This window comes from Sinocyclocheilus grahami, unplaced genomic scaffold (genome assembly GCF_001515645.1).
Source record: "Sinocyclocheilus grahami isolate Dianchi unplaced genomic scaffold, SAMN03320097.WGS_v1.1 scaffold809.1, whole genome shotgun sequence".
Classification (NCBI taxonomy): domain Eukaryota; kingdom Metazoa; phylum Chordata; class Actinopteri; order Cypriniformes; family Cyprinidae; genus Sinocyclocheilus; species Sinocyclocheilus grahami.
In genome coordinates, this window is record NW_015505988.1 from 581,095 (window position 1) to 602,874 (window position 21,780).

At 39.9% G+C, this 21,780-nt stretch overlaps 1 protein-coding gene across 1 annotated transcript; it reads left to right on the top strand.

Moving 5' to 3' along the window:
* Nucleotides 1–6: 6 nt before the first annotated feature.
* Nucleotides 7–11,586, top strand: LOC107562151 (C-type lectin-like). The gene is made up of 4 exons (XM_016246735.1): nt 7–216; nt 6,408–6,740; nt 7,871–7,956; nt 11,515–11,586. The coding sequence occupies exons 1-4, from the start codon at nt 24–26 to the stop codon at nt 11,575–11,577; spliced, it is 675 nt and encodes a 224-aa protein (XP_016102221.1). The 5' UTR covers nt 7–23; the 3' UTR covers nt 11,578–11,586.
* The last annotated feature ends 10,194 nt before the right edge of the window (nt 11,587–21,780 follow it).

The window sequence follows — 21,780 nt, forward strand, 5'->3', positions numbered from 1 at the left end:
AAGTAGTTCAAAAAATTACTAAAATGGCTTGGACTGGACTGTACAATGACATCAATAGCTGGCGGTGGTCTTATCAAAATCAGAAAATTGCATTTAGCACTTGGAGCTCTGGAGAACCAAACAACTATGGTGGATATGAGGCATGTGGTTTGATGCATGGTAGCTCATGGAATGATTATGATTGCAATGGTCTATATCCATTTTTTTGCTTCAATGGTAAGAAATGACAGAAGCAATGTTATTAATGTAAATATTTTGAGTGGACAATGTAGTAAGCAGCCTAGCATACTAATAAGGCATATTCCTCAAATCTTGCCCTGGAGGGCCAATGCCTTGCAGAGTTTAGGTCCGACCCTAATCAAACACACCTGAGCCAGCCCATGAAGGTCATCAGGATCCCTAGAAAATTACAGTTAAGTGAGTTTGTTCAGAGTTTGAGCTAAACTCTGCAGGGCAGTGGCCCCCGAGGACTAGATTTGAGGAAGCCCTGTAATAAGGTATAACAAATCTCTAACTGTCCAGGATAATCAAGGATAATTTAGCAGTTAACATGTTGCATTGCACACACAGGAAGTTGTAAGCAAAACAGCTTCACAACAGCTACAGTGAGCTCATTTTATGACAGTACTTTTACTTCTGTAATGTGGATGTTGGACATCACCAAATGGTATCCATAAGAATCAAATAATAACGGTGAAAACAAAGCCAGGAACTGATTGTGGAACTGATCACAAACCTTTAATGTGCAAGTTTAAAATTCAGCTTCGAAAGAAGAGAAGACAGCTGATGGTGCCAAAATTTTATTTGACCAGTATCCCGCAGGTGTTCTGGAGCAATCTACATAATCATTTTTCAGTACTGGGCACCACTGATAAAGAACCTGAGGAGCTATGGATGGACATACGAACTATAGTTAATGATGAAGCTGCAAAAACACTTGCCAAAAAGCAGAAAATACCTTCACAACCATGGATAACTGCCGATACTTTGAAGATTTTGGATAAAAGGCGAGCAGTCAATGCCAGTGGCAATCGGCAAGCAGCAAATAGGATCAGCAGGGAACTTAGGGAACTCAGGGAACAGAGTTTATTCCGACCCAGGAATGAAAAATTCCAATGGGACCAAGTTGACAGAGCCGGAAGAAATCAAAAACCAGTGGAAAGAATACACTGAGAACTCTACCAGAATAACCTGGGGGTAGAAGACGAAATTATGATTGTCTCTGTGATGCTATTGTCTAATGATGATGCTAAAGAATATGGGTGTGCCAATCCATCTGATCAACCTCATAAAAAGTCTCTATGAAGACCAAGAGGCCACAGTCAGACCTGAGTATGGAGAAACCCAGTGGTTTAGAGTGGAACGCGGAGTCAGACAAGGATGTATTCTATGACCATTTTTGTTCAACTTATATGCTAAAGTAATCTTCAGGAATGCCAAGCTTGCTGAAAGCGAAGAAGGAATTTGTATTGGGTGGCATAACATGAACAATCTCAGATATGCGGATGATACCACTTTGATAACGAGCAGCTCAGAGGGCATGAGGAATGTCTCTAGGTAAACGTATGTAACCCTGGTTCCCTGAGGGAACAAGACGCTGCGTCGAAAAAGCTTTGGGAACACCCCTGTATGCCCACACTCTGAATCACATGTGAAATCAGTCCAATGGAATGGTGAAATGTCACGGGCAGGGTGACGTAGAGATCAGAGAGCTTAAAAGTGCACCTGAAACAAGCAGCATTAGCTTTCGATAGTTGAAGCAAGTCACCCACAGGGATGCAGGAAGTATGGCAACACGACGGAGTGTCTCGTTCCCTCGGAGAACCAGGGTTACATACGTAACCTAGAGACGTTCCCCTTCAGGAACTCGAGCTGCGTCGAAAATGCTTTGGGAATGAGTATGCCCACGCCACCATACTGATAAATGCCTGTCTAGTGTGAAATCATGGCGAGCACCGCTAAGAAAGAAGCACCTGAAAGTCTGGAGCAGTACCATACTTCTCCTGGCCTCAAGCACAGTGAAATAAACATGTACCAACGGGTTTCGCCCCCAGTGAATGACCACCTAAAGGAATGTGGAAAGCAGCTATGGCCACCACGAACACTCTAAAGGTGGAGGGAGTCAAACCTGCGAAGAATCGTTCCTGCAGGAACTCCAGAACTGAACCAACTGGGCAGTTAACTGGGAGCAGCTGACGATTTCCGCACCATGAAGTGAACAACCCACTTCAAGGAGTACAGTTTCCTCGTGGAGGGAGCTCTGGAGTGGAGTATGGTCTCAACAACCTCAGTTGAGAGACTGGAAGCTACAAGTTGTGCCCCCTCAGGGGCCACACCCACAGTTTCCACAACTTTGGGTGGGGGTGAAAGATGGTGCCCCCCCCCTGAGAGAGGAGATTCCGCCGAATGGGAATCTCCCATGGAGTCTTCGAGTAGGGCTACCAGGTCTGCAAACCATGGCCGGCCAATATGGGGCTATTATTATGAGATGAACCCCGTCCTGGCGAACTCTCGCCAGAATTCCCAGGAGCAGAGCAATCGGGGAAGGCGTACAGACAAAGCCTCGGCCACGTCTGTACCATAGCATCCAGCCCCAGTGGAGCTGGATGCGTGAGGGAGAACCACAGGGGACATTGTGAGGTCTCTTGAGACGCAAACAAGTCTACTTGGGCTCGACCAAACTTCTTCCAAATCTGCTCCACCACCTTGGTGTGAAGCTTCCATTGCCCGGGCCTCAGTCCCTGCCTCGACAGGATGTCTGCTCCCTGATTGAGGTGTCCAGGGATGTACACTGCCCTCACGGAGAGCAGTTTCCCCTGGGACCACAGAAGGGTCTGGCCTTTACAGGCTGGCGCGAGCGTAGATCCCCCTGGCAGTTGATGTAAGAGACCACCGATGTGTTGTCTATGCGATCAAGCACATGATGGCCTCTCAGGTCTGGGAGAAATTGCTTCAATGCTCAAGACACGGCCAGAATCTCCAGGCAGTTGATGTGTCACATGAGATGGGGACCTTCCCACAGACCCTGGGTGGGCCACTCATGACCGCTCCCCAGTCCGTGAGGGAGGTGTCCGTCATTAGCATTACGCAACGACATGGAGCCCCCAAAACGGTGCCTTGTGACAGGAACCAAGGTTTCTTCCACATGTCTAAGGCACGTAAGCATCGCCGCGTGATCTTGATCATGTGAAGCGGGTTGCACCTCAGGGAAAACCCTTTGGTCTTGAGCCACCACTACAAGGGTCTCATGTACAGCAGGCCAAAAGGTATCACGTTGGACATAGCTGCCATCAGACCCAACAGTTTCTGGAACTGCTTCACAGTGAGTGACTAGCCTTCTCTCACTCTGACTGCCGTGAGGATCGCCTTGATCCGAGCAGGAGACAGACGTGCCTGCATCATGGTTGAATCCCACACTACGCCCAGATAAGTGGTCCTCTGTACTGGAGAAAACACACTTTTCTTTGCATTTAGTATTAAACCTAACTCTTTCATGTGAACGAGAACGACATCTCGATGCCAAACCACTATCTGCTCTGATTGAGCTAGTATCAACCAATCATTGATGTAATTCAGTATGGGGGATGCCCTGGAGTCGCAGAGGAGCCAGAGCAGCATCCACACACTTGGTGAAAGTGTGGGGTGAGAGTGCCAGACTGAACGGAAGAACCCAATATTGGTACGCTTTGCCCCCGAAAGCAAACCTCAGGAACTTCCTGTGTTGAGGAAGGATGGATATATGGAAGTATGTGTCCTTCAGATCTATCGTCACAAACCAGTCCTCTGACCTGATTTGAGACACGACCAGTTTGATCGTGAGCATTCTGAACTTGAGTCGCATGACTGAGTGGTTCAACAAACACAGATCTAAAATCGGACGTAACCTATCCTTCTTCGGAACGATGAAGTACCGGCTGTAGAACCCGGACTCTCTGTTGAGAGGAAGGACCATCTCGATGGCCTCCTTCCTCAAGAAAGTGTTGAAGCCTTCCTCAAGAAAGTCCTGAAGCCATAGGCGTCAGGACCTTTTAGTCGAAGACTATCTAGTGAGAATGATGGTCCGCAGATCTACTTTCTGCTTAGAAGCCTTCGGCCCGGGAACGCAGCTCTGACTCCAGATATACTGGGGGAGTATGAGAAGAGATGCTCCCCGAATGAGGAGCTGGAACACAGCTAGGGCTGCTCCCACCCAGCAGCCCCTGAGACCTGTATCCAGCATTGGAAAATGTTGGGGCCTTAGGGGTGATGCTGCAATGGGAACCGATATCCCACAGGCGTCTATCCCACCTTAGACATCACCCTATAAACCTACTCATTCAGCCCGGAAAATAGAAAAAAAAATGTAAAGGGCAGATGAGCTGGAATGAAAAATGGTTAAACCCATGCTCTCAACACCTCAGTGTGGAGACAGTGAAAACCGGTAGATATACCAACTCTTCATATTTTGCTGACCACATCAACCTCCTCAGAGGAAGAGACACCTTGCTCTGACTCGAGAATTTTTTATATACCAAGAGAGCGCTGTATTTAGAGAGTGAGGGAGGAGAAAGGATGAGGCCTGTCTCCGATCCCTCTGCTGAATAATATATATATATACATATATATATATATATATATATATGTATACAAAATATATATCTAAATTCTCAAACCCAGATGAATATTCATCATTTAATTCCTCAGACTTGAATGCAGCCAAACAACCAGACGGCCAAGTGAACACTGTCTGATTATAATATATAGGCTGCAAACACATTTATACATTTGCACACGTTTGGGGGAAAGAGAGTGAAAAGGAACCTCCCGTCTGCTTACTGATTCCCCCGACATTATTTGCTGCAGACCCGTAATGCCGTAAAGAGCCACTCAATTTTATAATGCATAAGACTTGAGAAGAAACACCAGCGGGAGCAGAGCTAAACATCCAAGGTAATGCACACTTGTACACTTAGGGACATTTTATGAATGAACACAGCCAGCCCACTCAAGAGCTGACTGTGCGTGCTCCGCTCCAAAACAAACCACACATAAATCACGTGCATCCCCACCCCTAATTATAGCGAGGGCAGGAAGAATCAAGCAATCTAAAATGCAGTATGCTTTTCATATGCAAAAGATTTAGATGGCGAGTCCTCAATCTCACATACATCATTGCTAACATCAACCTCCTCGGAGGAAGATAGCTGCAGCATAGAGCTCTCACTGAAAGAGGGAAGAGACCGCAGCGCGGGCTTCCGAACCTCGAGAGAGAGCACTAGATCCATTTGCGATCCCCGCGATCCCAATCGCTGTCGTGGCTCAGCAACAGCGGGACAGGAATCGTAGAGACCGTAGATGACCAGTACACTTACCAGCTGAATGGCGATGAAATAGAAGTTGTTAAGGACTTCAGGAACGAAGAAGGACGTTAAAGAAACAGGACAGTCGACAGATCATTGCATTTGAAATGTAGTGCTGGAGAAGAATTTTATCAATCCCATGGACCGCAAGAAGGACAAACAAATCAAGCCAGCAATATAATTCGAATCTCGGATTACACAATTACAACTCGCCTACTTTGGCCACATCATCAGGAGACATCAATCACTGGAAAAGGACATCATGCTTGGCCGAACAAAGAGAATAAGGAAACGAGGAAGGCCAGCAACTCGATGGCTCGATACAATCAGCACAATGTCAACACGGACACTGGCCGAGCTCAATCAACTTGCACAAGATAGATCTTCTTATAGATAATTTATCCATCAAGTCACTATGGCTTGGAACCGAGCTCTAACTAACTAACTAACTAACTAATGTGCATGAACGCAGAAAACAAGGGAATCGGGATCTAAATGTTGGGTACGTTTTAATAATAATAGAAATAACCTGCAAAACAGATATAAACAAGCGAGAACCAGGAAACAAGGGAGTACAACAAAACAGAACTGAAAGCAACTGCTCACAACATCCATGGAAGGACATGAACCAACAATAAACAAAGGAAACACTAGGGGTTATATACACATGGAGTAACAAGTTAATAAGACCTTGGAATAATCAGACTTTAAACATGGCACAGGAAACACTTCAACATAAAAATCCTGAAAGTTTAATGGAGAGGAAGATCACATTTTTATATATCAAGGGCTGCACTGAATATGTTAAACTGCATTTTAAATTACTTTGTATCGTCTTCCAGATTTGTACTGCTTCACAGTTTTCACTTGTTTTAAATGCTTTTCATTTTGGATTGCTCAATAGAAAATCCAACCATACTGTTGGATCTGATTTAAGGTATTTATGCACATGAGGCATTTCAAAACAGGTGATCACTACTTGTCATGTCTGGCTGCAGCATTGAAATTTAACCTGTGAAAATTACACTGTGTAAAAATAAACGCAATTTAACCTTTTTTTTGTTACAGAGAATGGAGCAAACAGGTTTGTTTTCATCAGTGATACCAAGACCTGGAAGGATGCTCAGAGCTACTGCAGACAGTATTACACAGATCTGGTCATCATTCAAAATCAAACTGAGAAAAACCAGCTGACTGTGCTGATGAGTCCATATGCAAGTGCTTGGATTGGTCTGTTCAGAGATGTGTGGAAATGGTCAGATGCAACGAATGTCTCCAGTGTCTCCTTTACAAGGTTGCATTTACAATCTGGGCTGCATAGTCCTTGTGGTGTTTCAGATCCTGGTGGTATAATCAGTTATCAGGACTGCTCAAACGTCCTTCCATTCCTCTGCATGCACCGTAAGTTTCATGTCTGGTCCTTAGCTACTGATTGTTCATTACAAACATTAGAAATGCACAATCCCTATCTGTCGGTTACTATGAGTTATGTTGTGACGACGTATGGGGTCTCACTTGGGAACCCAATCATCTCTGAGTTTAAGAGAAAACGCCAATGAGAACTGGCTTTTTGCATGCTGAGCCACTCCACGTGCATCCACTCGTTAGATTTTTGATTCGGAGCAGAGTAGTTGATGTTTATACTCACTACAAAGCCATTCATCTTTGTGTTGTGGAGGCTGGAGTCAGCAGTGATTCCCCTGGGCGCTTAAGCTAAAAGAGCAGTTTCCTCTAAAAGAGCAAATCACGGACGATTCGCGTCTTTTTCAAGATACTGTTTCATCTGTGTCCTTCTGGATGCGGTCGTTTCCTCTCCTCTGTCGATGGCCACAATCGCGGTCTTCAGTGTCTGGGCCTGCAGCATGCTGAAACGGCGCTCGTGCATGAGTCATGCGTCTATTGTGGGCCTATGACCATGGCATCGGTGCGATCACGTCTCTCTCTCCTCAAGGGGAGTGGAGCAGACCCCTCTGTTATTACCCGTCCTGGTTTCTATGCTACGAGCAGAGGACCGCCAGTTAGTACTCTGGGAGATCTGAGGGTTACAGTGAAGCTCGTTTCCTGATGGAGGGAACGGAGATGTTATGTCTCCATGCCACAACCTTGAACCATTCGCTGTTGCCGGGACACGTTCTCGGCTCCTCAGCATAAAACCTAATGAGTGGATGCACACTGTCACCTTATATACCCGCGTGCATGGGGAGTGGCTCAGCATGCAAAATCTACTAGCCAATTCTCATTGGCGATTTCTCTTAAACTCAGAGATGATTGGGTTCCCAAGTGAGACCCCATATGTCGTCACGACATAACGTCTCTGTTCCCTCCATCAGGGGACGAGGGTTACGTACGTAACCGAGACATTCTTCTAACCCTATTTGGTCAACAAGTGTATTCAAACTTTATATGTTAATTTGCCATCATACTTCTTTAATCATCTGTAACATCCAAAAAAAGTATATCAAAGATATAAATGTTTCTTTCTTCAAATTTTCAGTGGTCAGGAATAAATACCACTTCTTATATTGTAACAGGTACAAAGAAACAAATAGTAAGATTGAGGGTCAAATCTGGTCAGAATCTTAATGAGCCTGCAGTGATAAATGCTATCTTACAGTGGGTAAGTATTAAACAGTTTGTGATAAAACAGAGAATGGATAATCTGTAGTTTCACATTTCAGAAATAGGCTACTATACAATGTAATGCTCCATGAAGCATTAGTAGCACACATCCAATGTTATTATCTAATTTATATGTAATGTAATTTATTTTATTTTATTTAGCTGAAGCATTTGTGAGAATTCGGGTAACTGGAAGAGCCTTTGATCACTGATACAAGAAAGACAGTTAATACAATTAATGTGATTTATTAACAACAGACATGCAAGGAGTAAATACCACAACTATTAGTGATACCAATAAATTAATAATCATTGCTGATAGATAATAAATAAATAAACAAGAAGGAAGATACTAAATTAAATATTAGAAACAAATAACTGATGTGAACACAGGATGGATAAATGCAATGCTGTTTAACTGAATGTAGCAATGGAAGTCAATTGTAATGCTTCTTATGAGAAACAAAAATGGTGATCGATAACTGCTTATTTATCTTTAAATAAATAATATAGCTATTATTTGCAACAGTGACCCCAGGTAAATGTTATCTAAGCAACTTAGAAAAACTTATGCTATAAACTCTAGAAACATGTTTGGTAAGTTTCTATTTATGTTCCACAGTCGGGTAATCAGCCTGGCGGTAGAGACATCTTCCACTCAGAGGACATATTCATCCCTTTCTGACGAGGAGGGGATTGATATCTGGTGCCTTTCCATTCCTTGAATGTGATTGGCCACTGCTGTTACGAGTAGCATCACCAGTGGAAGACATCTCTATCGTCAGACTGATTACCAGACTGTGTAGAGCATAAATATAATCTAACTATATAAGTAATATAAATTAAATACAAATATAAAATAACCACAAAGAGAGGCCACAAAGATAAATGTTTACCCTAACCACAAAACCCACTGCTAAGGTTTACTTTGCGTATAAGTGTACTGTATGTATGTGAATAAGGTTTATATACCCAGCCTGCCACCGCACCACATACCTCCAAAGACACACAGTTAGATGACTGACAAAATTTGTAGTAGAGTGACCTTGAATGCCAAGAGGTGAAGTGAAAGACTGTGACCTTCAAAATCTGCACCCCAAGCTACTGACGTTCTCTGTCATAATTGCCTGGAGTTGCAATGGAGCCTAATCAGCATCCATGCACTTCACGAAGGTATGAGGTGCTAAGGCCAGGCCGTATGGAAGAACCTAGAATTGGTAAGCTTCCTATGTTCCAGAGTGCAGTTCAGAAGTATGCAAATCCCATGACCGGGTGTAAATTACAATCCTTCTTTGGTGTCATAAAATCTCTCGGCAGCCAACCATTGTGGGGAGCACTTCAGTTGAAATGAGGTTTAAAGAGCCTTACAAAAGAGAGCATCAGACTTTTATGACTAAAGAGAGATTGATAATGAAGGCTGACACAGTGATCCTTTATTGACCACCAGTTCCTCCTGTCGACCCTTTCTGACTTGGACATCACAGGTTGCTTTAGTCGTACCTCACAGGCAGATATTTCAAGGTTTCACAGAGAGGAGGAGTGTCTGAATCACATAAGCTAATCACATTAGCACCTCAATGTTCAGTGCTCACTTCTCTTCATTTCTCCATTTACACAACCTCACTGGGCATGATTACAAAGACACATGGCTTCTCCTAGCATTGCTATGCAGATGATACACAGCTATATCTGTTGTTTCAACCTGATTTTATTTAAGATGGCGCCGACGCTGATGGCTGCCTCCGTGGCGTGCTCTGCAGTTGTTTTTATGTTTTTGTCAGTTTGTCCTGTCTTTAGTTATATCCCTGCAATCAGTTTCACCAGAGACGAATTGCTGGACTTTCGGAAGTACACACCACCCGATATTTCACCGGTTTTCGACTATTCGGATGTTTTGCTGGACATTGTTGTCGGGGGAGCTGTGGCGCTGATTAAGCGCTTCAGGACGCGCAGACGGGGGAAGCGAGCCGGTGCGCTCGTGAAGCTCAGACAGTGCGGATTCAGGACACCGTTGCCGAGCATCCATCTGGCGAACCTCCGCTGAGCACCAGAGCGACCAGACACAGGAACAGTTTCTTCCCTCAGGCCATCCATCTCATGAACACTTGACAATAACCGTGGAACACACACAATTTATTCACTCATACACTTCTTTATCTAACACTCATACTCAGTCTACACCTCAAATTTGCACATAATATACAGTACCTGTACATACAAAAAAAACTGTCTATTGTAATATACCTGCACACACAATTGTCAATTTATATATTTTTATTCCTTATTTACTTGTTCTATTTTTATTTTTATTATCTGTGTTTTTTGTTCTGTCACTGTCATTCTGTTACACTGTGGAAGCTTCTGTCACGAAAACAAATTCCTCGTATGTGTAAACATACCTGGCAATAAAGCTCATTCTGATTCTGATTCTGATGACCCCACCACTTCAGTTCATATCAGTGTCTGCCTTTCAGCCAACTCAACTTTGATGAAGGAGTGCCATTTCCAGTTCAGTCTTGTGAAAACGGTGCTCCTTGTAATCCCTGCAAACCGCAACATCACTGTCCAGCTGGGGGTCTACAACACTAATATCAACCAGGAAAGCAAAGAACCTGGGATTGTATATGAAGACTAACTGCTTTTACACCCATATTTCGACAATGGCTCCGACATGTAGGTTTGTGCTTTACAACATCAGGATAATCAGACCCTTCCTGACACAATATGCTGCGAAGCTCTCTGGTGAAATGAGCTGCCAACCTATACCTGAACTGCTGAAACCACCACAACTTTTCAAAAAGTAACTGAAGACACTGCTTTTCCATCAGCATTTAATGACTCCACAATCCTAAGCCAATGCAATGCAACGTTTAAAAAATCATCTTCTTTCCCTTCTCTTCATTTCTCCTCTCCTCAGAAAAACTGTCATTTAAAACACACAGTTGGAGTGCTGTCACCAGAAATGCATAATGTGGTAGAACGGAAGCATGCACTGATTATAGTTTAAAATTGACTGTTGTTCTTTGAAATAACCAAGCACAATTTCAAGGACAGAGAGGACAACTTCAGATATATATATCCACAGTCTGATACTGATCTCTGAATTAGCCTGTCCTACAACAGGAGAATGTATATTCTGATTCAATATAAGAGGCCCAGCATGCACCATGGGCACATACCCTGTTGTAACCACAACATTGTGGTCATGTGAATTATATATAAACCAGCTTTTGGTCTCAAAATGGCTGAGTGACAACTTATTTTAGGGATTTTTTTCCCCAGCCCTGCTACACATTCTGGCAAAATCTTGATGTTTATTGCTAGAACATTTAAAGTCACACAAATAACTATTTCTTCTCATTTTAGTAACAGCATTGCAAATTGCTCATGTAATATTTAGTTTGTCCTTTAAAATGTAAAGCAAAAGTTGAAAAAGGTTTTTTTCCCTTTTTCCCAGGCCTTGTTATGTTGAAAGTGACAGTTACTAAGACAAGCAAAGAGAGTGTGAGTACCAGTAGTAATTCATAATAACGGATTGATATTTTTTTTTCTTTAGACAAAACAGAAGCTGGAGGAATGGGGGATAGAAAAGGAAACAAAACTGACATGGAGAGTTTAGTCAAATGGATAGGTGTTACGAGTTACATAATTTTAAGGTAATTTATCACATTATTGGGATTTTCAAGAAATAATAACTCTAACATTCTTCTCTGTAATGAATTTAAACACATCATATTACACTCTCCTTATGTACACCTAGTTTGAGCGTGCAACAGTGGTGGTCCTTGGCTCACTTTGACTCCAGCTGTCTGGTCAGAAGTATCAACATTGTTGCAGTACATATAAAAGTAGTAATTCTGTGCTGGTTGTGAAGTAGTACATGTAAATGTGTTGATATGATTATGATACATTGTAAACTCTTTCAACAATCTTAAAACAATTGAATGCTACTTTTATTTTAATTATTTAATTTGAGTTTTAAATAAATTATGTAATGAATTTAAACACATCATATTACACTCTCCTTATGTACACCTAGTTTGAGCGTGCAACAGTGGTGGTCCTTGGCTCACTTTGACTCCAGCTGTCTGGTCAGAAGTATCAACATTGTTGCAGTACATATAAAAGTAGTAATTCTGTGCTGGTTGTGAAGTAGTACATGTAAATGTGTTGATATGATTATGATACATTGTAAACTCTTTCAACAATCTTAAAACAATTGAATGCTACTTTTATTTTAATTATTTAATTTGAGTTTTATTTTAGCACAGCTATGATTTCATTGAATTGTAGGGGATGTAATTCTGTTTCCCAAAACAAATCACTTTGATTTGAGTTTTAAACAGATAACTAATGTTTTTTTATTTATTTATTCATCTGCTATTATGAAATGGCTAGTAGTGTTGGGTAAGATAATTTTCTGTGTACCATTCCATAAATAAATCACTTACAGCACTCTTAATACCAAGTCCCTTTGTACATATGCATGCAGACCTAAATTGGGCAAATTCGGATTTCAAGAACTGGCCTCTCTTCAATTCATGAGTATAAATTTGAGCTGAACTGACCACAACACATAGGATGTTGAATTGTTTAATATTCTGGAAAACACAAACCCACACCCACAGGCCTACATATAAAACAATGTACTGTAAGTCCATTCAAATTTATTAATTCCTATTTAGGGTTGCAAAAAGGCAGAAAGCTTTACAAATAAATAAATAAATAAAATTCTCCAGTTACTCACGTAACCTTGGTTCCCTGAAATGAGGATACAAGACATTGTGTCAGTAGCTTATGATATCAGTAAACACCTTCCTTCTAAATAATACTGAACTCTTATAACTGTAATTAAGGCAGATAACTGAAATTGACTGACCAATGGCTTTCAAGTGCACCATTCAACACAGCCAAGCACAGTAACACAGCCTGCTTAGGTGACGTATCATTCCTTCATCTCAGAAAACAGAGGTTATGTTAGTAACCCAAGATTGTTCCCTTTCGAATTCAGTTCACATAACCGTATACCTGATACTCTACAACCTTGTTGAGAGCAATGCCATTGTTGGTGCCTCTCACAGATTACAACAATTTATGCTGAGTGAACCAGGTGAGTTGTCGAGCTGGTTCTTTTTGGCAGAAAATGACACATCACCAGTAATGTTTTCTGGGCTACTGTAAACCACTCAGTAAAGTCCTCTATAGTGCCTCTGAAGAGGCCCTTGGTGGGTTCATATCTTCTTGCAGATTTTAATCTCCATCAGATTTAGGACAACAAATTTCTTCAGCCAATCAACTGCACCATTATTGTAGTAAAGCCAAGTCTATGGTGCTGCACAGCTCACGAAAGAACTCAAAGTCTGGGCCAGTCTCATCAATGGTTTTTAGGAGCTTGGCCTGGTAAACTGGTAAATGAATATCATGCTAAAAGTTAACATCAAACCTCACTCTCTTTGATTTTCCTTTGAAACAATCACTTTGTCAGATTTATATATATATATATATATATATATATATAGAATGAAATTTGTATATATGGAAAACAAGATATGGCTTTTATTATGCATTATGCAAATATGTTAACTTGAGATTTATGAACTTCGTGGAAATGGGAAATGCAAATGTTTCAGCTATTTTTCATGAAATATATATATATTTTTAGCACATTTAACTATGCAGATTGTGTCAAAGCAACTTTACAGTATTAAATAGGAAAATAGTGTGTCAATAATGCAAAATGACAATAGTAAACACTCAATTTTCAGTTAAAGGCAGTCCATCATTGAATTAAGTGATGTCCTTGCCGCTGTCGCCTCCGGCTTGCTTAGTTGGGGACACTTAATATCCAGCGATATCGTCGACTTGATTGTACAGATACTATTTAAACTGAACTGAGCTGGATGATGACATCACTGAATTCAATGATGAACTGCCTTTAACTGAAAATTGAGTGTTTACTATTGTCATTTTGCATTATTGATACTATTTTCCTAATTAATTCTGTACAGTTGCTTTGACACAATCTGTATTGTTAAAAGTGCTAAAGGTGACTTGACTTGACTTGGGGATCTGTCTCTGGGGCTTATCTAGTTGTTCTGCTCCGCTGACATTCAAGGCTGTAGCGGTCGTCTCTAGGTCCTGATCCACCATCTGTGCTGGATACGTACTGGATCCGGGTGACTGCAGTGACCATCTGATCTGGATACAGACTGGATCTGGTGGCTACGGTGACCTCGGAATAAGAAAGAAACAGACTTAATATTAGAGTAGATGCCATTCTTCTAACGATGTAGCAAGTACAGGTGCATCTCAATAAATTAGAATGTCGTGGAAAAGTTCATTTATTTCAGTAATTCAACTCAAATTGTGAAACTCGTGTATTAAATAAATTCAATGCACACAGACTGAAGTAGTTTAAGTCTTTGGTTCTTTTAATTGTGATGATTTTGGCTCACATTTAGGCCATTTTATATAAACATGTTCTTGGCCAAAGATCCTATATGTATGTCATCCATATCCTTATTGGTTAAAGGGTTGAAACTCTCCTCGACATATGCCTATATAATATCTTTGTTTCTATGAATAAATTACAGATCTCTCCATTCTTTGTAAGTGGGAAAACTTGAAAAATTGGCAGTGTATCAAATACTAATTTGCCCCACTGTAGATATATCTTTGAGATGGAAAAATGCAGTTTTACAAATGCTAGAAACGTGGCTTTGAAAGGAAAGATTGCTATCAAATAGAACACCTAGTTTCCTAACTGATGACGAAGAATTGACAAAGCAGCCATAGAGTCTTAGACAGTGTTCTAGGTTATTACATGCGGAGGTTTTAGGTCCGATAATTAACACCTCTGTTTTTTCAGAATTTAGCAGTAAGAAATTACTCGTCATCCAGTTTTTTATATCGACTATGCATTCCGTTAGTTTTTCGAATTGGTATGTTTTGCCAGGCTGTGAAGAAATATAGAGCTGAGTATCATCAGCATAACAGTGAAAGCTAACACCGTGTTTCCTGATGATATCTCCCAGGGGTAACATGTAAAGCGTGAAAAGTAACAGCCCTAGTACTGAGCCTTGAGGTACTCCATACTGCATTTGTGATCGATATGATATCTCTTCATTCACTGCTACGAATTAATGGCGGTCAGATAAGTATGACTGGAACCATGCTAATTCACTTCCACTAATGGCAACAAAGTTTTCTAGTCTATGCAAAAGAATGTTGTGGTCAATAGTGTCGAACGCAGCGCTAAGATCCAGTAGCACTAATAGAGAGATACAACCACGATCAGATGATGAGAGCAGGTCATTTGTAACTCTAATGAGAGCAGTCTGAGTACTATGATACAGTCTAAATCCTGAATGGAAATCCTCACAGATACAATTTTTCTCTAAGAAGGAATATAATTGTGAGGATACTACCTTTTCTAGTATCTTGGACAGAAAAGGGAGATTCGAGATCGGTCTGTAATTAACTACTTCTTTGTAGTTAATTACAGCGTCCGCCGCCATTCACGAGAGTAGCACAACACATGCGACAGACACTGACACGGAAGAGAAGAAATTGTTGAATAAAGTTCTTTTAGTTTTCTTTGTGCACAAAAAGTATTCTCGTATCTTCATAAAATTACGGTTGAACCACTGTTTTCACATAGATTATTTTAACGATCTCCAAAACGATGTTTCTGGGCCTTGAATGTGGTAGTTCCCTTGCTGACTATGCAGGGTCAGAGAGCTCTCAGATTTCAAAAATTTGGGTTCCGAAGATGAATGAAGGTCTTACGGGTTTGGAACGACTTGAGGGTAAGTAATTAATGACATAATTTACATTTTTGGGTGAACTATCCCTTTAAACTTGTCTGTGTTTGTTGTTAATGGATTTGCTACATTACCTATCTACAATAATCCAACATAACTTCATACATAGAATGTAACATGCCTGTTAACAGTTGGATTTTAAAATAGTTTATCAAATTTTAAATATAGTCTAAAAAAAATCTAGGCAGAGAGAATTCCATTCCAAGGTCTGTATTAAAGGATCCAAGCATTGTGGGTGTTGCGGATGAATAGGACCAAGGCCAGAGCTAACTTCATACAATGGAGATTTTATTACATCAAGAATACCAAACAACTCATAAGTCAACAGCAATAACACAGAACTCTCTCTATTACTCTGTCTACCTTTTACTTATCATGCTATGATACTGCCACATAGCAGTTATATGCAGAATCACAGTGTTTCACAGAACACAACATCTTCCCTCTCTGTTAAGAACATTTCCTCAGTAACAAACATATTTTCTACATGAACAGAATTATTGTCATAAAGCTGCAACAATAGTCACCCAAGAAGATAAATCAATAACCATAATAAATATCTGGCAATAACAACTGAAATTAAATTATTTCTTGTACATGAAACTTAGAACACCTGCAAAACAATATTTCTTATTTGACCTTGCATCAAAGCTAAAGCAATTCTAAACACTTCCATCACAGTCAATCACATTATGTAATCCTCATGCCACTTAGATTTAGATTTCATATATGACTGTTTTGGAGGAGTATTCAGAGTTGGTTGTGAAGAGGTTGGGTAGTGGGTAGTGTTAAAGGGGTCATATGGTGCGATTTCAATTTTTCCTGTCTCTTTGGAGTGTTACAAACTCTTGGTGCATAAAGAAGATCTGTAAAGTTGCAAAGACTAAAGTCTCAAATCCAAAGAGATATTCTTTATAAAAGTTAAGAGTCAACCATGCCTACCTAAAACGGCTCGTTCTAACACGCCCCCCCACATGTCTACATCACGATGTGGGAAGATTTGCATAATGCCGCCCAAATGTTGAAGCAAAGAAAGAAGGTGTAGCTTTTATTCTCGCTGTAGTATTGTTGTTGCCGCCACCGCCATGTCGTGAGGGCGCTGTGTTTCGTTGTGAAAGCGAATACTCTAGGCTGCCGCTCACTCTAGGCCTCCGGCCTCCGCTCACTCAAGGCCGCGGTGTGTGACGCTGTTTCATTGTGAAAGCGAAACTATTTTGTTTGGCCTTCCAAAAGAGGACACGACTAGAAATCAGTGGTTAAGTTGTATTTACAACACTGTTCCAGAACAGCTTAACCAAAATTCAGATGTGTCCAGCGCATTTTATGGAGGACTGTTTCTTGATCCTGGTAGAGTAAACTACAATGCCGGCTGTTCTAAGTACGTTTTTTATATTTAAAGAATTTGCCATTCCAATGCGAGTTTTTTGGGCAGTGTAGAGTAGCACTTGTTGTTTGTCATTTCTCCGATCACAAATGCAGACACGGTTTTATGTTTACACGGCGCGATGCAACGTCATTATAATCCGTAATTATATCCCCACTGGATGCAATAAATGTTTATAATGGATTTTAATATTTTTGTCTCGTCGCTCCGGCCGGACAGGGCATCACGACATGGTAAAGGGCGTAACATTTCCGTCACACGCTTGAGGTATTCGGCCAATCACAATGCACTGGATAGCTGGCCAATCAGAGCACACCTCACTTTTCAGACCGATGAGCTTTGTAAAAATCGGCGCGTTTCAGAAAGGCGGGGCATAGAGGAGAAACAATAATGTACAGTATGTGGAAAATAATGTGTTTTTTTAACCTTAAACCGCATAAACACATTTCATTACACCAAATACACAAAATAATGTTCTTTTTAGCAGCATCATATGACCCCTTTGTTGATCAGGTGCGGAGGCAGAATGATCCAAGTGTGTGGCATTCCAGCTGTTCCCATTACTTAGCAGAAAGGTGTTTGGTCCCGCACACTCTTCCACAGTTATGAGGGCAGAAAATTTTAGGGTGTGCTTTAGAAACTAAGCAAGGAATTCTGACCCTCACTTTCTCTCCTTGAGCAAAAGATGGTGTATGTGCATGCTGCTTAATGTCAATGTACTGCTTCATCTGGGCTTGTTTCTTTTTCACAGTGTCATAAACAGATATCCACAGAACTGTCTACTTTTGCTGACTACACTACGGCGGTGGCTAAGAAATGGTCTGCATTCAGAGATGTCAAACATGTTCTCTATTCATGTCCTGGACTCAAGTTTGGCCTATTCTTCCCCATGGTTCTGAGGATCACTACAGCTGATGGAATTTCACACAATTTTGTGGAACCGTCTGCGGCACTGGACTGAAGTCCACACTAGAAGCTTAGTAACTACCAGGGTTGGGGAGTAACAGAATACATGTAACGGCGTTACATAATCAGGATACAAAAATCTAGTAACTGTAATCCGTTACAGTTACATTAAAAAACAAAGTATTCAGATTACAGTTACATTTTATAAACAGTGGGAATACTATCAGGATTACATTTTGTTTCATTTAAAATTAAATAAATGAGTATGTTGACAAAATAACGATATATTTAGCGCTGCTTCATCATAGTTCCTCATGTTGACTCACATGAGCCACCTGCTGGTGCGTGCACAAATAACACCGTCTGCTACAGTTAAAAAAAATTATGATGCTTCCTGCTGTGAAAAAAACTTTTTCATGTCTGGAAATTTCAAAGTTATTTTGTTTTCAAAGAGGATAAAGGAAATAACATAGTTGTACGTACAGCGTAAACTATGCATGAAAACTCTTGCTTTAACAAAGGCTACTCAACCAACTTGAACATTTGCAGGTACGACTAGCATGGAAATCATCACGTTAGCTAAAATTTAGAGTTTGTTAGTGATTGAAAATTCCATGGTGTGCATGACTGCAGTTGTGTTGGAGTTGAGTTGTGTGAAACTATATTTATTTGTTCTTGTACATGTTAAAGTAATAAAAACAAATAATAAAAATAAAACTGTAATACTAAACTGTATAGCCACTAGATGTCTGCATCTTGTACAAATATATATATATATACAGGCTGTAATGGGATTTTAATAGTTTCAAATATTTTATAGTTTTTATTAGTTTTAATTTTAAAGTCATAGTTAAATAAAAGTACTCAGATACGCTTTTTTGACTTTATTTACATATGTGACTTGAAGTAACCCAAAAGTAATCAGATCACATTACTTTTATATTGTGGTACTTGGATTACATTACTGAATACCGTTTTAATGAAGTAATTTGTAACTGTAATGGAATACATTTTAAAAGTAACCCTCCCAACCCTGGTAACTACTGGTTAGTTTGTAACTAAATCTATACATTATTTGGTTGCACCAGTTGTTCGTAAAGCAGGACGTAGTAAGTAGTTTGTAAACTCTGTAAAGTAATGCGTAGTCGCATAATATGACGTTTACCCTAAATCATCCAATAGAAACCTTCAAATATGCGAGCAGAACTTGTTTAAATGCTATGAATTTTAATTAATCTTTCATTCTAACTTCTTTTTCCTCACGTATACTACGGTAAAAATATAAAGTTTCCATTAAAAACGATACATTAATAACATTAGTCTATATGCAAGCCATTTTTATATGTAAATAACATTCAGAAACTGTAACTGAAATAAATAAGGATCAATAAATACTGAAAGAAAGAAAAAACATAAGAAATGTAATTTATTTATTATTTCATCTGACATGCGCAACATGGACTGAAGCGCACAGAGGCACGCTGTAGGTACGTACAGCGTAAACTATGCATGAAAACTCTTGCTTTAACAAAGGCTACTCAACCAACTTGAACATTTGCAGGTACGACTAGCATGGAAATCATCACGTTAGCTAAAATTTAGAGTTTGTTAGTGATTGAAAATTCCATGGTGTGCATGACTGCAGTTGTGTTGGAGTTAAGTTGTGTGAAACTATATTTATTTGTTCTTGTACATGTTAAAGTAATAAAAACAAATAATAAAAATAAAACTGTAATACTAAACTGTATAGCCACTAGATGTCTGCATCTTGTACAAATATATATATATATACAGGCTGTAATGGGATTTAATGGGATTTTAATAGTTTCAAATATTTTATAGTTTTTATTAGTTTTAATTTTAAAGTCATAGTTAAATAAAAGTACTCAGATACGCTTTTTTGACTTTATTTACATATGTGACTTGAAGTAACCCAAAAGTAATCAGATCACATTACTTTTATATTGTGGTACTTGGATTACATTACTGAATACCGTTTTAATGAAGTAATTTGTAACTGTAATGGAATACATTTTAAAAGTAACCCTCCCAACCCTGGTAACTACTGGTTAGTTTGTAACTAAATCTATACATTATTTGGTTGCACCAGTTGTTCGTAAAGCAGGACGTAGTAAGTAGTTTGTAAACTCTCCATAAAGTAATGCGTAGTCGCATAATATGACGTTTATCCCCCACATCATCCAATATAAACGTTCAAATATGCGAGCAGAACTTGTTTAAATGCTATGAATTTTAATTAATCTTTCATTCTAACTTCTTTTTCCTCACGTATACTACGGTAAAAATATAAAGTTTCCATTAAAAACGATACATTAATAACATTAGTCTATATGCAAGCCATTTTTATATGTAAATAACATTCAGAAACTGTAACTGAAATAAATAAGGATCAATAAATACTGAAAGAAAGAAAAAACATAAGAAATGTAATTTATTTATTATTTCATCTGACATGCGCAACATGGACTGAAGCGCACAGAGGCACGCTGTAGATTTGGTGTTGAAGACGCGTTAAAAAAAGAAACAAAGTACGTTTATTCACATATTGTTCTCTCTCTCTTAATATGTACGTGAGTGTAAATGACAGCAGCATCATGTATGCCTAAAGGATTGAAGGTTGTCGGGTAAAAGAAGAGCATATTGATGCAGTTCACTCGGTCTGCTATTTTATTCCAACCATTACTCCAGACCAGACGCTTCTGTAAATATTTAGTTTATACGTAGAGTTACACTTCAACTAAGTGTAATAGTGCAACAAAAAAATATTTAGTAGTGCGTAAGTTGTAACTTAGTGCCCATTTACGTCAAAACTAGGCTAAGTTGTAACTTACGTACAGCTGGTGCCAGTGCCGATCCTAGACTTCTGGGGGCCCTATGCAAAACTGTGTCAGCAGGTATGAGTGGTTATGTACGAATTAATGTAGTTCCACGACACCGGTTGCACCGCACTCTTCCGTCACTTAGTCGTTTTATTTTAGTGAGTCGATCTGTTAAATTACGGAGTATAGGAAATCATGATCCGCACTCACGAAAACAGTCCTCTTTTTTCGTTTTATTTTACATTCATCGTTGATGGGAAAGGACATGTCTTTTCGTCATGTGTTTTCGTGAGTGCGGATCATGATTTCCTATATGAACGAATGAATGAAACGCATTTGTCCATGTTTCATTCCATCTCGAATCGCACTCGCGGAAAGCGCTTGAGAAACAGTGTCTCTTCCACGGCCTGGTACGCTTTCAACTAGTTTTTTTAGTCTCGAGCAAGACTGTACGACATTCACATTACATGATTGGACTGATTTTTACGTAGAAAGGGCGACAGCGCACCACATTAAAAATAAATTATCATTCATGTTTTCATAACCGCTGGCCAAATTCAAAAACGAAACTAAAATTAAATCATCTTTGAGAGCAAGGGGGCCCCCTGGTGTTTTGGGGGCCCTACGCAGCTTGCCTTTTTTGTGTATAGGGAGGATCGGCTCTGACTGGTGCAACTGGGGCCCGTTCTTTGTATGTCGCAAACTCAGTTAGCTGGATTTGATTGTTGACGATTTGGCATGATCTTGTATTATTTGGTTCTTCGAACCTAATCCTGGACTTGCTGTCATAGCAACAGGTCCATAAGATTAAAACTGCTCAGGAGCAGGCTTATTTAATATAAACAAGATTAGATAGCATCTTTTATAGT

Excerpts from the sequence above, each read along its gene's own strand:
- LOC107562151 (XM_016246735.1), top strand. The coding sequence starts at position 24 with ATGGCTTGGACTGGACTGTACAATGACATCAATAGCTGGCGGTGGTCT. Across the intron at positions 217-6,407 it reads TCCATTTTTTTGCTTCAATG|AGAATGGAGCAAACAGGTTT; the intron begins GTAAGAAATGAC and ends TTTTTGTTACAG. Across the intron at positions 7,957-11,514 it reads TAAATGCTATCTTACAGTGG|ACAAAACAGAAGCTGGAGGA; the intron begins GTAAGTATTAAA and ends TTTTTTCTTTAG.